At 38.3% G+C, this 16793-nt stretch overlaps 2 protein-coding genes across 2 annotated transcripts; one reads left to right on the top strand and one right to left on the bottom strand.

The window, feature by feature from the left end:
• Positions 1–304: 304 nt before the first annotated feature.
• On the bottom strand, positions 305–6417 carry LOC131884052 (uncharacterized). The gene is made up of 10 exons (XM_059231691.1): positions 6116–6417; positions 6016–6050; positions 3216–3377; positions 3130–3147; positions 3001–3070; positions 2040–2055; positions 1439–1590; positions 1250–1370; positions 1057–1178; positions 305–912 (listed from the first exon to the last, which is right to left on the bottom strand). The coding sequence occupies exons 1-10, from the start codon at positions 6378–6380 to the stop codon at positions 788–790; spliced, it is 1086 nt and encodes a 361-aa protein (XP_059087674.1). The 5' UTR covers positions 6381–6417; the 3' UTR covers positions 305–787.
• A 1474-nt stretch (positions 6418–7891) lies between these two features.
• On the top strand, positions 7892–15823 carry LOC131884050 (uncharacterized). The gene is made up of 16 exons (XM_059231690.1): positions 7892–8109; positions 8269–8300; positions 8374–8446; positions 8536–8586; positions 8659–8798; positions 9546–9600; positions 10091–10189; positions 10277–10393; positions 10688–10739; positions 10903–10943; positions 11018–11136; positions 11198–11214; positions 11522–11585; positions 11895–11967; positions 12049–12144; positions 15582–15823. The coding sequence occupies exons 1-16, from the start codon at positions 8004–8006 to the stop codon at positions 15725–15727; spliced, it is 1281 nt and encodes a 426-aa protein (XP_059087673.1). The 5' UTR covers positions 7892–8003; the 3' UTR covers positions 15728–15823.
• The last annotated feature ends 970 nt before the right edge of the window (positions 15824–16793 follow it).

The following is a 16793-nucleotide window of genomic DNA, read 5'->3' as shown; positions in this document are numbered from 1 at the left end:
CCTATCTAATCAAAAAACGAGACGCATGGGTAAAAAAAGTCCGTGATGTTCTTTGGATGAATCATTGTGTTGAGGATGGCAGTGATGATTCCGTAACGCAATGCTTCAAATTGATAATCACGCAACTAAAGTACCAAAATCGGACTCTGAAAGTCCCGTTGAGTGAGTGGGTGATCAATAAACAGTCCAGCCTGCCCGCGGATGGCCAAATTAGATGGCTGGATGTGGATGATGAGAGAGAGGAAGGGCTGCTCGCAGTAGATTTCTTTTGGTTGAAATTCACTGTCATTGGTAAAGCTAAGAAGAGTCAACCTAATGGGAATTTTGTTTTCCCCTGACTTTCAAGTTTTTGAGTTCCGCCGCTCTTCTGTTCTTGAGAATTCCACTCAGTAGCTGGGCTGCTTGTGTGCTCAGTCCCCATCAAAATGATGTTTTGGTAGTCAGATTTTGATTTCTGAATGAAGGCTCATGGTTTCAAATCGTTTTTTTGGTTTAATAAATCAGCTTTTTACGCGAGAAAAGCAACGAAGATGTCAGAAATGGCCAGGTTTGCTCTCGACCGGTGTTTTTTGTCAACATTTTAGATCTTACAACAATTATTCACAAAATCTGTAAAAACTTATGTACTGCTTTGGCTTCCTTTTGGAAACTTTGAGCATTTTCACCATGAATAAGCCATCTTAAACAAGCCATATTCTTTCCTACAGGATGTTTTGTTTCGCTCAGCAGTAGTACCAGATGACGATTCTAATTTTCGTTACAAGTCTTTCATAAAGAAAAGATGCGGTTAGCGCACCCTAATCAGTACCTTTGCTTCTCGGATTGCAGTTGGGACAGTTGAGGCGGTGATGAAGAAATCGAAAGCTGGAGTAGTCGTTGTGGTGTCTTCTCTGTATTGGATGGTGCAATATCCTAAAAACATCATCCATTGGTGAGACAAGAAGCGGAGCAAAGACTCTCTCATAAACGTTGAAAGAAAGCGTGTATGATTGTTTAAAGTTTGGAAAGAGAGGTGCAATCAGCGGCTAAAAGTATCAATGAAATTGTTGGAATTACCTTCTTCTTGTCTAAAGCATGTTGCATATCGTTGGTTATCGATGAGCTGGCCTCCTTGATAGTTGTAACTTTGGAAAGTGCCGCTCACACCCGTGAAATATTGGACACAATCAGCCGGGGCTCTGGAATGGGAACAAACATAACACGTGAAGAACAATGTGAAGCAGAACAAAACACCTGAAAAGCCACTTACTTGTTCAAAGAGTCGCACTGATAAAAGGTCACTTTGACTTTGAATGTTCTCGTAGAGGTGGCAGATCCATAAGTAATGTCAATGCTACCTGCCCCTCCAGTCGATCCAGTCTCAAGAAACACTTTAGTTATAGAGGGAAGTTAGTGGTAAACAAACTAGTAATGATTCAGACTGAATAATGGGACTTACTATGCTGGCCTGTGAGTGTGCCACATGTTACTGGCGGCGATTTTCCGGTGGGGCTATTTACCGCTAGGAAATCGCCGCTGGTTGCACAATCCCCTTCAACCATTGGCCCGATTGTGGGGGGTTGAGCCATCACCAGATTAACAAAGTCCAACCTAAGGCACGGAATTGTCAGTAAATAGGGGGGAGATTTCCTTTGGAAAAATGTTCCACTAGATTTTAGTTCATTTTTTGTCACTTTTTTTTACCACACATGAAAGCTAAATTAACAATGGGTGCACTTGCTTTCCTTGATGGAAAAAAGCGAAGGCTTGTTTGAAAGTCTTGGCAAACTAGTTGACAGAAAAGCTGAAATAAGTTTATGTCGACTCGAAGTCTTGCTAGAATTAGGGTGTTCTTCTTTAGTACTAGTCTTTCGAGTGGCTCAGGTACAAGAGGGGGTTAGAAAGACCAATGCTTGCTTGCTACATCTACCTTATCTATATGACATGCCATGAGCAAAGACAGCCGTGCCCTTTTTTACTATGCTGAACATTTACTAGATATAAGATTCATACAAAAGGAAAGTTTGGTTTTAAAAAACATATGAATTGACGGCACTTACCTAATTTGACACAAATCTGAAAGTGGAAAAATATATGTACATTATATGAGAAAGAATTGGCATCAAGTTATTTTATAACCAAGCCTTAAGCTTATGTAGAAAACTGTTATTGAACCCAAGTCTTTCCTCGAGAAGTTGTAGTGTCAATTTCATCATGATCAACTCAGGTAAACTCCATTTTGGTTCAAGATTTAGGCATGATGAATCTTTGACACAAGACCCCCATGACTATGCAACGCTTTCGATATCCTACAATACCCTAGAAGTCAAAGCAGTTTTAACTTAAAATGGATTGTTTTACAAGATTCAAACATTAAACATTTATTTGCTTTACAATCTGTCATACAATTTCAGAAATATTACACTTATGATTATTAAGTTGACGAAATCCAGCTTTTCAAAACAAATAATATTATCTTAGTCTCTTTGGGCTGAGATGTTAGCTTTTGTCATTAGGTACGTTGATTCACTGGGAAATTAGAACCAGTTCCAAATTGTCAATTTACCTATATTGTAGGTATAAGTGGAATATGACACAAATCCATGGCAAAGTGGAACCTAGGTCATATGTTTGATATAAATCAACATGAGATCAAAAAGGGTTCCAAGCTCTCAATGTATCCATATTTAAATTGAATTGTGCTGTAAATTCATTACCGACTTGTAACATGGGTTTACCTCATATCTGGCATTGTGAGGACTCATAAATTGGGATATTTTGTTCCTGATTCCACTTTGAAAACAGCGATTTCAATAGGGACATGCATGGCCCAGATCGCAATTCAAGTTTAAAGCCATTCGGAGAACGCGCAAATTAGAACATAAGATCTTATGAAGCTTGATATGTAACCATGAAATTGTGAACACTCATTGATAAGCATAGCTTTGGCTTGACACTTAACCTAAATGCGACATTGTTGACCCCAAATAAAGCAAAATAAATGAAGTAGGTGGTACTCACTATCACATATTCTATTGAATCCAAATTTGCAGGTCTCTCCTCCCGTGCCTGTGGCTGGAAAGTTAGTATTCTAAAACAAAAGGGAACATGAAAAATGAGCTTATCCTTAGAAGAAAAAGCAATACTTACCTGAATATAGGTGCAGTTCTACAAATCAAACCCGAATTTATAAATGTTTGAAGAGGTCATATTTTTCAACTCACTGTTACACTTACGTGGGCGACGGTTCCTCCACAACCTCTCACCACAAAGGAACAACATACTCCGAAACCAGAGGCACAATTCCCATCAGCGGCACCACCATTTGAGACGCATTCTGTGGAAGTCATGCAAGTACCGCTCATGGTGGTATCAGATACCACGGTGCATTCACCTTGCTACAAGATGAGAGAAGAGCACACTTTTGACATGCGTTGATGATCGATGGAAGCAAGGGGTTTGATGTTTCAGGGTGAGTAGTTCTAACTTTTGTCCATGTTGAAGATGTATGTACGGGCTAAGATTCGTCGATAACAAGTTCAACTTTATGGCTCGTTGATAATAACTTATAGTTTGAGACTCGTTGGTAATAACTTACAACTTAAGACTCATGGTGACAAATTATAGTTTAGGACTCGTTGATAACAACTTATAGTTCAACACTCGTTGATAATGACTTATAGCTTAAGACCCGTTGATGATAAATTTTAGTTTAACACTCGTTGATAATGACTTATAGCTTAAGACCCGTTGATGATAAATTTTAGTTTAAGACTTGTTGATACTTCAAGTTATATCACCCTGATGAAAAGTCGCTTTTACCAACTATTTCTGAAGGGTCATAGGATATTACCGGTACTAATTACAAATGAGATCGAACAGACCATGCAATAATACAAGTGTCACTTATGGTTGGAATGATTCTCTTAAAATGCTGTTAGAAGTCTTGTGTGTTTATGCTGCTTTATTTCAAGACTGACTATGATCAAACTTTTTTATAATCACGTAATGACATGATATTATTCCTAGATCTATATCAAAGTATTTATCAAAATGTATGAGGCTATGACATACTACCTTCACATATGTCTCATATTTCAAGGGTCAAAGATAAGTTCTCTTTAGATATTTGAGTCACCAATGAATGAAGCATACATAAATGATTAAGCTATACCGAGACAGTTGTTGAATTTGAAGAGAGTTCTCTTTGCCTGATTTTGTTCAAGTTCATTGAAAAGCTAGGGAGGAACTTGAATCGTTATGTTTGCATTGACAATGACGATCAATGAAATTTGAAGTTAATGACAAAATTCAGCTTGTGGAACTAAAGAGTTTCTGCTTCTGTTCTCTCTGAATTAAAGATCCGAGGTAACGAGATATTTGGAGTAATTGATTGACAACGACAAATACCCAGTGGTTTGTGGTCAAGTTTAATCGTTCTTGAAATTCATGAATGCGTGAAGTCGGTTTGGCAATGACGATCGATGAAATCTGAAGTTAATGACAAAATTCAGCTTGTGGAACTAAAGAGTTTCTGCTTCCGTTCCCTCTGAATTAAAGATCCGACGTAACGAGATATTTGGAGTAATTGATTGACAACGACGAATACCCAGTGGTTTGTGGTCAAGTTTAGTCGTTTCTGAAATCCATGAATGCATGAAAACCTCGAGTAAGCATTGTCTTAATGAAATGGGTAAATGAAGATCAGGGGAAGTAAACCATGCAACCATTAGACTAAATTGTTCTTGCGGTAACACCAACCATTTATTATTGATGGAAGTTTTACGATATGCCGTGGTTAGCCACCTAATCGTCTAACATATTCTTTCAGTTTGGATCTTTCTCACAAATAAAATGAACTGGTTTGCGAGGTGATTTAACTTTGCACTTACGGTAGATCATGGAATCTTAATATTGGATTCAAGCTTTAAAGAGTTTCGTTGAAACAAAGTCATGCATGTCTATTTTCAATGGAATTCTTCAGCTTCTCAAAGGTATTCATTACCCTCTTTTGTTCTCAGTTTCAATTATCCATCTCTCATGTCCAATATCATGACTGTAAAGCCCTTGCTTGAACAAACCCTCGAGGAGCACCATTTTAAAAGTCAATATTGCCATCTCCCAAGATGTGCAGGAGTCGCCGCATCAACCACAGATTGATGTCAAGCCGCCGTGACGAAGCAAATTGGCGTGCTTCAAGGACCATTTCATCTTCACCGAATGTTATGCTTGAAATTGCGCTACATGACACCATCAAAAATACCAAGCGATAAATCAAAGCCAAACTTCAACGAAATCAGGATAAAGAAGGCTGTCTTGGGAGTGCCTAGATCGATCGTAACTCAAGTGACAGTTTCCAGCACTTTCAAGGATTAAAGTAGGTGCGATTAAGTCGTGGCTTTCTGACACTGTAATCATGTCGAGTAGCTATTTATTCAATTATTCAATAGGGGGGTGGGTGGGTGGGGGCATTCATTGCATAAAAGTGAGGCTTGAAGAAAGTGCGTATGGTCAACACACCTTGAACGCGTTTCAAGTGTGTTGACCGTATGGACTCTCTGAAATCCCAACTTGAATAAACTAGTACATGTAAAGAGAGATCCGGCTGTTGAATTTGCAGTTTTCTTTTACGAGAACCGGTTTTCAAGGCATGATTTTCCCTCAAAACAACTCGAAGCCAAATCTGACGTGTGGAAATGTTCTTTCTCCTCACGAGTGACCGTAAACTTGCATTCATTTTCTTTTTGAAAGTGAACAAAGAGCCATGAAATGAAGTTTCTAACAGAGGCGTTTGGTTGCCTTTGCGTGTTTAAGAGTGAACATTATACCTCTGAAAACCGGTCCTCATAAAAAAATGTTTTTCAATTCTTTAGTGGACTTAGTTGAATTGCAGAACAAAAGGACCATCACATTTCTTATCAAATGAAGTGAATCGGGCTAAGGGTACTTGGCAAGTAAAAGATTAAAACATAACATCTAAATTGTCTAAATGAATCTGAGCGTAAGACATTGATCAAGACCTTAAAAACCACTTACTTTAAACGTCACAATGTTGAACAGGCTGAAGAGCCCTGGAACCATGAAATGCCTTTTAATTGACTGTCAAAATTTTGTTGAGAAAAAATCAAAGTCTTACGTCCTTGTCGATTGTTCATTGTTGACGAACTTGAAGCATTTTCACTTTGAAAACCCTCGGATGTCCAGACTCCCATGACAAGACAAGTCCAAAAAATGCTGACGGAAACCGACGAGATCATGTCTGACGATATCAAGAGTTGGTGGAATAGTAACCATTGGGGCGTTCTCACCAACCAAGGCGACAACATGGAAGCCGCAAAACCAATGAGAACTATTACCACGATCATCATGATCATCCACATTGTCATTACATTTGGTCGCATGTAAAGATCAATTTAACTAACCATTGTCAAATCGTTCTCGACAACACCTGTCAAGATAATGATTTGAAACTTTATCTGCAAGCATCCATTAAATTCTACAGTTATAAAACTCGACGATCTTTCCTACGGAACATCATTGGAAATGTTGAAGATTCATATAGCTACATATGTAAATGTCTTTATGAAAACGAAGCAATATTTTTCAATGGAAATTGCTCGTCTGTAAGCAGCAATGATGGTCGACCAGAAAGCGAATTGACAACTCCATTCCATCGTTTTGGACAGAATAACTATCATCAATTCTTTCTTCACATTCACATTTCAAAGCTGTTCCAAGCAACAGGTACTCGTGACAATTTCCATACTTATCCACATTAGCTTCCATCCTTTGTTTTTTTTCAAGAATCTTTCCTAAAGGGCTCAAGTGGCAATGTTCTCTACGCAAAAGATCATAGTCCAATTGTCATAATTTCTTTTTCATGAATTCAAACTTCTATCAATGCTCTAGGAAAAGCAAATGTCATTGTCTGTCAATATTCCAATGTGTCAGAACACTTCAGTTTATGAATACGATACATGCACAAGTACGTACCTCTAGCCATGGTACCTTTACTGATTTTCCTAATTATTTGCTTTCAATGTTTTAGAATTAGGGGCACAGACTGAAAGCTATTCACATTCACCCTGTTCTAATGTTGTTAGCTCCGTATTTCTATGCTCTCGAGCCTTTCAAAGGTATTTCTAATGTCAGGAAATCAAGAGATTATATTTGTCAGAGCCAGTCTCGCTACGAACAGTAAGCTAGCTGTATGTTTATCTTTTTAGGCAAGCTTTAAGACAATCAAGACAAAGATTTTTTGTCAATTCAATATCAAGGTGTTGTCGAATATTAGTTGCACTCTGTGCATTTGGTGGTTAATTTGGCCGAATAGTCCTAATATGATTTTACTTGAAATGAATGCATTGCCGCTCAGCAGGTGTTCATGAAATCTGAACCGAAACACTCTACAAATAGCTTTGATCGAGTACGTCTTGTCCGTCACGTGTCATAGAGGGTGTTTGAAATGACCTAACATGTTACCTGATCCCCAGCTGCTTACTGTTCTAATAATACCCACGCATGGCTTTCATCATTTTCTGATAAAGATAACTTTAAAAGAGCATGGTCGAAACCTGTGTGACATCACTTCCCCAAATATGTCTTCTTGGGAGACACGCAATCCGCTAAAACTCGGTAAACCTTAACGTAAAAGAGACAACCCCACCTATCAATTGTCATGAAAGTGAACTTGCAAGAATGACATATCGTGCCAATCAACGTTCAACTTGGATTTGCGAAAAAATAATCGGAGCAAATTTGGTCTATTCAACCAACCATATTTGAGCGTTTAAAATCGACTCAAAACACAATAATTCTACTTTTTCAAGCAATTTATGCACAACTTATTAAGCACCGTTTCTTACTCCAGGTTGGAGTGCATTCTCAAACAGTCTTTAAAAGCTCGAGATAACCCATAAATCTGTCCTCTTTGTGTTAGTACTGTTTCATTTTTAAAAGCCAATCGCCATTGCCCTGATAATTTGATTTACTTTCAGATTCATCCTAGATTTGTGAAAGACATTATGACTTCCCTGTTTGAATATACATTATGCGTCTGTATTATCTTGAACACTATGGTTGTTGCGGATATTCCAAGCAATGAAACATCATCTTCCCGTCAGAAGAAACGTAAGTACTGCACGTTTGCACTTGATAGAACATACTTAATCTTTACATCATTAGTCATGCTTACATATTTAGATATGAGTATTTCATCCTAAATCAATACCACCACAGCTTACCAGATATTGTTTCATCTATTAATCATGAACAATTGCTCTCTTTTAGTACTTCCTATATTCCAGGTCATAAGTTTCCAGGTGAGGGTCTAATGCGCTACCTATTCCATTCACTGAGATTGAATTTGATTTGATACGTACAACCTCTTTTCAGAACACCAATTGTAATGGATCAAGTTCTACTAGAGTGGGTACTTGTTACACAAGTGACGAATGCGAATCCAAAGGTATAAAACACTTAATACTTTCATTACTTGTTTGGTTAGCATTACTTATTTCTCACTTTGGCTGCTATTAACTTGCACATTTCTTTTAGGTGGTTCTTCCTCTGGGACTTGTGCGTCTGGTTATGGCGTTTGTTGTGTCTGTAAGTTTACTATGGTATTCACATTGCCGCATTTACTGTCTTTTGAGTCGTACGTTCATTTTTCGTTTTTAGTTAATTTGAATTGCGGTTCAACTTTTTCTGAGAACTGCACCTACTTGACTCAACCGTCCACTTCGACAGTCAGCTCCTCTTGCGTCTACAACATCTGCAAGTGCTCTTCCGATATTTGCCGCATTAGGTTCGATATGACCGTGAGTGAAACTGTCCAAGCAAATAGTTATTATGTCAATCTCCAGGAGTTCAAAAGTTCAATATGATTACTAAACACATGGAGAGGTCTCGAGCAACCAGAGGAAGAAGAATTGAGAGGCACTTGGAAAAGCGGTCTGGTTTCTGGTTGTGTATTTCATAACCGTCTAACCCATCCTTGATATTAAAAGGACCTCCTCTCAAAGTTTTTATCCAGGAAGATTTGGACATTAACACCTGCTGAAATATGGACGGGGGATGCTCATTGCATCAAAAGTTGTGCTCTCACTTCATGAAGCCCTCTTCCAGTAAGCCCTTTCCAGCAAGGACCATAACTTCATTGCTATTGAAAATTTGCCATGTTGCAAATTGGTCACCCTTAACATTCGTCTCCAAAGATTTCCACCACTCTTTCCAAAAGCAATATTCATTACTCCCTTCCTAAATCAACGGCGTGATTATCTATTCTAAAATATTTGACAAACAAAACTTTGATGGACCCTGTATTTGCCTGACTTTTACCCGCCAAGTCGAAAAGCAAATCAAATGTCACTGTTCAAATTAAGTTTGATTGTAGTGCAATTTCTGTTGGTAACCCATGAGTTTTGTTTCCTCCGACTATTTTTACAAGCGTCTTTACGTTTAACATGTTTTTTGAATAATCAAATCCCACTTGTTTATCCATCAGTACCGGGACAGAACACGATATATCTCTAGACATATGCAAGCTGTATTTGATTTTATTTCAGACGTTCTCCATCGGCGGGCCAGTCGTTGGAACTACCGAAACAGTGGCCTCCAATGGTAAGAAACCAAACGATTCTTTGATTCCTTTTTGTTTTTTTCTATTACGAAGAATTGTGTCTGTCCTATCTTACGGTCACGCTCCACTCAAACGATACACACACGTCTGTCTAACATGTTACTTACCCTACTGAAGTACCCTACTCTAGTATGTGTTCACATTACCGATCTTTAACTAAAATAACTTGTGTTATTTAAGCCTATATTTATGTTGATCTCTTGTTTTCATGCGGTTGATAAGAAATGTCATTCAGTCTAATCTTTGAATTTGACACGCACGTACACCGTATGTACGTTATTTGGGAAGAAGTGTTAAAGCGCGATTTATGATTGTGGTCGAAAGCAAAGAAAACAAGCCTTTCGAATGTGAAGGCTCTAGCCAGTGTGCGAATTACTTGTATATAATCAAGTAACAACAGCTATCTCTACTTCGATTAATTGCTCCTTAGAAAGTGCAAGAGCTTAAGTCACCTTAATGATCATTTTTTAGCCGGCGCCATTGGAGATTGCACGACTGATCAGTTCTCAGTGACAGCCCCTGGTGGTGTGGGATCACCGGTCATTTGCGGCTTCAATTCAGGACAACACAGTAAGCAATACATCTTGGAGTATTGATTTGGGTGATTGATCACTGTCTAGGCTCTGATTTTGAAAAGTTTGCCTATTTTCTTTCTAGTCATCGTGGATGCGAGTGATCAGTGTCACAAAGCTGCTTTCACTTTGTCAGGCTCAGCAGCGACACGATCTTGGGATATCAAAGTTACCCAATACAAATGTTCCCAAGAAGAAGGTGGTGAGAATAGGCTCTATTACTTATTGTTGTGATTGTATTTCGTGAAGATCTACCTAAATATTACAGCCTTATGGCTTGAAAGGCATACCCCGCAATATAGATTACAAAGCTAAACGCTAAATCCCAAATTAGCTACCAAAGCCGATTTTTATTTTGTTCGAGATTCTTGGAAACCAAGTCATAATCGTGCATGGTAACGTATTCACAATGATTTTCTTAAGTGTAGCAACAAATTCTCCCTCTTGACAATCTACTAAAATGTGACCAACAGTCTTGATTGCTTTATTGTTTCAGGACCCGATGGTTGTTTGCAATATTTCACGGGAACATCTGGAACAATTTCAAGGTGACTATATTAAACTCTAGCTGTTGTTATTGTTGTCGTTGTTGTTATTATTATTATATTCGTATTTGTTGCCATACAACCTTGTATCGCAATTGTGATCAGATGGTCTTGTCTGACAATATCAATATTAAATGAAACCTGAAAAATTCTCGTTTCCCCCCAGCTTCAATTTTCCAACTTCGTCTGCTGCAGTGTCCGCACAGAGTAAGTCAGTCTTCACAATCATTGCACGTTCGTATTTTTCATATCAATTGATCAACGCCACATAAATCTTTTAGCCACTCATTTATCCAATCAATGCTACAACATATGCATCCGAAGAGAATCTGGACGTTGTGCCATTTGCTACGTGCCTAACTTTGCTGACTCCATTGCCGGCGCCATCGAATCGTCACAGGTTAGTGCTTAAATGGAATCAGCCAGATTTTGTGTCAAAGGGAATTTTGCCAATGTTTTAGGTTGCCTTTGGATTAAGGTAAGAGTGCTTTACAAACGTTCATCGTGCAAATTTGCAGTGTTCTCTAATACAGCAACTTTGTGTTGTCTAAATATTTTACTCGAACAAGTGGAAAGGGAGAGAAGAGGGATGATCCTTAACATTGTTCATCTCACTCTCAGCCTTCTCGCGGGTGAAGTATGTTTTTTTTGTCATTGTAGAAAACTCTAAGCTCTTTAAGATGCCTTGTTATTGCATGAGACATGACTTGCCACATGTTGGGGTCGTCTCTCTGAAACACTCTTGAAAACACCATCACTTTGGATATTTTGTGAATTCTTTGCAGCTTAAGCCCGGATGCCGATGTAAAAAGTGCCACTGGTTCTGCATGTACAACGGACTATTTGTTGGTAAGTCGAATGCTTCGCAAATGAAGCTTGTAACACATTGTAATCACAACCGTATGAGGTGCAACTTTTCAAATGTCTTTCAAGTGAAGTCGCCTTAGGGGGTCCTCAGCAACAAAAATCAACGGAGAGATTTCATTTCCGTCGAGGTTCGACCTTGATCTGGGAACGAATTTAGCGTTTGAAAAACAATTGTTTAGTCTTTGGTTTTAGAGCACTATACTTGTTTACTTCCACTCAGGGAGAACACGAACGGAAATGATTCGGAGTCAGCCAAAACTGATTGGCTTCTGGTATACTTCTTTCTTTCAGATTCCCGGAGCACAAGATGTGATCGGACCGGCAACGCCTCTTGCTCAGGAGGTCGCGATGAGTGGTCTAGAAGGTCGAATCTGTGGGAGAGTTTTGTCGGATGTACGGTACAGCAGGCCTCTCGCTCAGGAGGTCGCGATGAGTGGTCTAGAAGGTCGAATCTGTGGGAGAGTTTTGTCCTCCATAGTTGACAAAGCACTGACAGATGCCTATGTCGTGGCTGACCCAACGAAGCAAATCTCCGTTTGTTGTAAGTTCTTCAACCTTGGACAATCGCTCTTATTTTTACTATGAGTTTGTGAACTGGAACATCATTATGAAAGAGCCAACCCATGGTTTGAAAGACGGGTGTCCACCTTTCATTAACTTATGACTGATATGCCAAAAGTGTGCGGGAACCCAAGGATTGGTAAATCTTTTATATGCGGCAACCATTTCTTTGTACAAGTAAAGAGCCATTCTCTAACTGAAAAAGAGCAGTATTTACAACGATATGCAAGTTTCTTCTTTTGCGTCTACAATTGCCTCTTTTGACTTCTTCTAACTTTATTGCCTCCAGCTTTCCCATTGGTCAAGTCTCTTCCCATCTGCTTGCCTGTGATTAGTGCACTCACCAGGGCTCGGAAAAAATATCTTTTTAAAGGACCAAATAATCGATAACTTGTTTTAAAAAGAACACCATGTTTTTTTCAAATCAAAAACTTCTAGCACAAGTATATGAGCTTGTTTAAATGCAACAAAGATACGTAAGAAGACAACGTGAAACCAATGTTGCAAAATTTTGAAGTAATAAACCAAGGTTTAAAGGTATTTCATTATTTCAAAATGTTTAGAATCAATCTGTTTCCTAACTGGGACCAAAAAATTAATGCCTTTAATCATGCAGGTTTCAGGATGAAATTTGATTACTCTGGGTGCTTTATATCAGTTTTTTCTCAGGGTGAAGAGACCTGAGGTAAAAGAGGGTGAGAACATTGGGACCATACAGTATTTAAAGAAAGTACAAAAGGAATCTTTCAATAAAGATATCTGAAAGTATCCATGATCTTTGTCCTCAACCACGTTTTAGGATCAATTGTTGTGTTTGTAAAGGGTCAATCCACTTTTGAGTATAATCCAGGCTCGTCAAAACAATTAAGCACCGTCTTCTCTCACAGGTTCCTTCAATGTTCCTTTTTTACCAAATCGAGTGTAGTTCTGGTTATGTTATTCTGCTCTACCTCAAAATGTTAACAGGGCCTGATTTCTACAATGATTACTGATCACTTTACCCCTCTCGTCAAAAGGTGGTTGAAAACCCTTTTTAAACGTTCGCAGAAAAACCAAATCACATCTTTGAAACTTTTAGGAACATAGGCGATTGATCTGAGCAATAATTGAAGAAAACAATATGATCAAAAGATAGAGTCGAATATTTCTCTCAAAACTCTAAGAGGCTTTTTGACCACCCTGATGAAATGAGAGGAGAGGAGACGGCTGTATCCAAGAATCGAGCTAATTACAACACTAGAGCTGGATTCTTGGATGATCACCTTACCCCTCTCGTCTCACCCTTGAGACAACTGCCAGAGTTGTTTAAAATCCTTTTTGAAGGCTACCAGAAATATCAAAACAAATCTTGGTAACTTTTAGCCACATGCGCGTTTAATTTGAGCCAGAATCCAATAAATCAATCGGGTCTAAGTTACTCCTGATGATTTTCCGAGGTAGCAGACTGTTAAGATGCATTTGTCTATTTCTATCAATACTTCATACGGCTTTTTGACCACCGTGGTGAGACGGGTGAGAAGAGAGGAGAGAAGACGACCATATTCAAGAATCTAGCTTAGCTCTAGTTGAGACTTTAGTCTCTAAACTCTAGGAGGTGCAAGCACAGGCTGTGAATTACGTGTATTTGAAACCTTTGCCGTTTGATCTCTTTCTAGAAAAGAACTGAATAAGACAGTTGAGTTTTAAATGGCATAATCTGAAGCTTCTGTTTGGCTTAATTAGCATTTTAAAAAAAATCTAAATGACTTTTATCATGATAAAAAGGAAGACTACTTCCGTCGTTGTCTATGGGTCTCATCTAGCTAGAACATTGCAATGGTTGGAATTTAGAATAAAGCAGTTTGCATCTAATTTAGAATATGGCAGAAGGCGGCTAGAAATGTCCGAGGATCTATATGGTAAAAATACGATATGAGCTGGATTCTTGGATAACCCCGTATCCCTCTCGCATCACCAGCGAGACAAATGCCATTGTGGTTGAAAATAATTTTTTAATGTTGACAAAAATATCCAAACAAATTCTGGTAACTTTTAGGCATCTGAGCCAGAATTCAATGAATTAATAAGATCAAAATTGCTCCTTTTAAGTTTACCAGGCAGAAAAGTGGAAAAGATGGATTCAAATATTTTTTTCAAAACTTGATAAGGCTTTTTGACCACCGTGATGAGACGGGTGGCAGGGTTGGCAAATGAGTTAGTACCATGGCGGTTTTGGGGGGTTTTAATGGACGGGTGAGAGATTTTTTTTCTGCTTGATGGGTTTAATTGGTTTCTATCAATTGGACGGGTAAAGTTGTTTTTTTTAATTGGACGGATTTTATCAATTTTTAATCAAATGTCGAATTTTCATTTATTTCCCTGTTTTGATTTTGAGCCTAAGGCAACGAAACTGTTATTGAGGAACCACTCAATTATCATTACTTTTAGAAAAAGTAACGCCATCCCAATACAGGTTTTTGGAGGGGAAATGGGACGAACTTGTCTCATATTGGAAAAAATATAAGGACGATGTAATGGCTGGCTTTGCTGGCTGGGTAAGGCTCATCCCTCCGACCCTAGCACCCAAATACAAAAAAATGGCAAAGTATGGTTTTGATGAGGCCAAAAAACCCTGAAATATTGGTCATCTAAGATTTTAGTAAAAGTAATTGAAACGAGTAACGCTATTATATGTCTTTACTAACAATGGTTGTGTAACGAATTGATTGTAACTGTAGTGCGTTCCTTTTATTGAGGAACGGTTAATGCCTTGCTGAAATAAGCTACAGCTACTTGTGATTCACGTTTTTTTTTTTGAGATTAATATTTATCAGATTTCGGAAAATGCTTGATCGTGGAAGCCCTTCATGTAGCGCCATGTAGTTTGATATAGGTCCTGTGTGCTTTCACAATCACCTCTAAAATGATAATAATTTCATGTTTTTTTTTTTGTTTTTTGCTTCAGAGCTGAAGGATTTTGCATGAAACAATGATGAGAATGTGAAACCACAGATCCCAAAAGTCAAAAAGGCTATTTTCGTGTGGACATTAAAATCGCTTGGTTTTAGATTAACCTTTGAGATGGGGCCCAATGCGGGATTTCAGACATGGAATATCCAATTTGTTTCATGAGAATGGTTCCTCCATTATGTTTTCTCTAATGTTGATTCTGCCAAAGGCTTAGAGTCATTCCAAGATTTAAGAGGGAGAGAAAAAACTTCAAACATTACATGTTACAAAATCTGTTGACTTGCGTGGGGATTTTTTTTGGATCTGTGATAGATTTTTCCTGCTCTTTCTTTCACGTTCGATATTGTTCTCAATTTTAAGTTGTTGCTATGCAATTTTTTTAGCTCGTACCCTTTTTATACAGATTGATGTCGTGTGGGCAAATCAACAAACACTAACTAAATGTATGCATCTAACTTCTATTTTTAGCCCAAGCCACACCGTTTGTAATTACGTTCAAAACGGATAATAATGAGGCTGAAACTGCCATAACCGACGCTACGACGGCAGAGGTCAAGACGGCACCTGGAGGAATAATTGGATTCAGCCTGAACTATCAACAGCTTGCCTGCTAAAAAAACATCTCGTTCACATTGGATTTTTGGAGCAGATTTGAATTAAATTACAATATCAATGGAAAAGTTAAATAAATGATCATATATTTTGCATAAGCAGAAGCAGAAGTTCATGTTAATAATTGCGTTCACAATTCTTCAATTTTGAAGGAAGCTGGGACTGATTTGAATATATTATCATCAAGCTCTTTACGAAGAAAACTTTTTCCCATTACGGAAAAGCTGCATGACTTTGCGATTTTGCACAATCTCTCCCAGGATGTTGGTGTAAACACCAGAATAATTAACGTTCTGCACTCGGGTCTTTTCTAATGGCCCAAATCTAATCAAGAATGTCCATGTGACTCCATATATAGTCCAAAAAACTGATTAGAAATCATTGTTGTTATGTCCACCCTTGGCGTAAAACGGTTCAGATATCGACAGCAACGATATGCTCTTCAATTTGTTGGACAAAACTTGCAGCTTTTTTAAGTGGTAGTTGAGTGGAAAATCCTACAATTTCCGAAGGGCATTTACAGGTTGGGCCAAATCAATGGTTGAAGCAGCTCACAACATTGGAAGATGATCTGTGGAAAAAAATAGCTTATCAATGTTATGGATGCCACTCATAAAGCCTAATAGGATCCTAATAGGATTAATTCACTGGCCTTACGTCACAAAATGCAAGCAAAATGTAAACAAACTCTGTCATTGGTTGAAAGTGCGGGTAAGCAAAGTCAAAGGAGGATAAACGTTATTCTCCACCGATTTGTTGGCAGTGCTCATTTTTGTAATTTGCGACAAAACATTAAAAGGGCTTAGATAGAGACTCAAAGGGTTATCAATATCGTGTTAGGTTAGGTTGGGTTAGTTGGGTTAGGTTAGGTTAGGTTAGGTTAGGTTTGATTAGGTTAGGTTAATTTTAAAAGAGTAGCACCGCCAACTAATCGGTGGAGAATAACATTTACCTCAAAGGAGTAAGCAAACCCAATCAAAGTGAAAAGGCGATAGAGGTGGGATATTCAAACTGATCGAAAATCATCATTCTGTCTGGCGGGGAGATTTTTTTTTTTGGCGGGAAGAT

The sequence above is a fragment of the Tigriopus californicus genome, chromosome 7 (genome assembly GCF_007210705.1).
Source record: "Tigriopus californicus strain San Diego chromosome 7, Tcal_SD_v2.1, whole genome shotgun sequence".
In the NCBI taxonomy this organism is placed as follows: domain Eukaryota; kingdom Metazoa; phylum Arthropoda; class Copepoda; order Harpacticoida; family Harpacticidae; genus Tigriopus; species Tigriopus californicus.
This window is presented reverse-complemented; position numbering and strand designations above follow the sequence as displayed.

What these genes read in the sequence shown, in the direction of transcription:
- LOC131884052 (XM_059231691.1), bottom strand. Translation starts at nt 6,380, where the DNA reads ATGCGACCAAATGTAATGACAATGTGGATGATCATGATGATCGTGGTA. An exon ending in CACACTCACAGGCCAGCATA is followed by an intron (nt 1,371 to 1,438) that starts GTAAGTCCCATT and finishes CTATAACTAAAG; the next exon opens with TGTTTCTTGAGACTGGATCG. An exon ending in ATGCTTTAGACAAGAAGAAG is followed by an intron (nt 913 to 1,056) that starts GTAATTCCAACA and finishes TGATGTTTTTAG; the next exon opens with GATATTGCACCATCCAATAC.
- LOC131884050 (XM_059231690.1), top strand. Translation starts at nt 8,004, where the DNA reads ATGACTTCCCTGTTTGAATATACATTATGCGTCTGTATTATCTTGAAC. An exon ending in TTATGGCGTTTGTTGTGTCT is followed by an intron (nt 8,587 to 8,658) that starts GTAAGTTTACTA and finishes TTTCGTTTTTAG; the next exon opens with TTAATTTGAATTGCGGTTCA. An exon ending in GTACAACGGACTATTTGTTG is followed by an intron (nt 11,586 to 11,894) that starts GTAAGTCGAATG and finishes TCTTTCTTTCAG; the next exon opens with ATTCCCGGAGCACAAGATGT.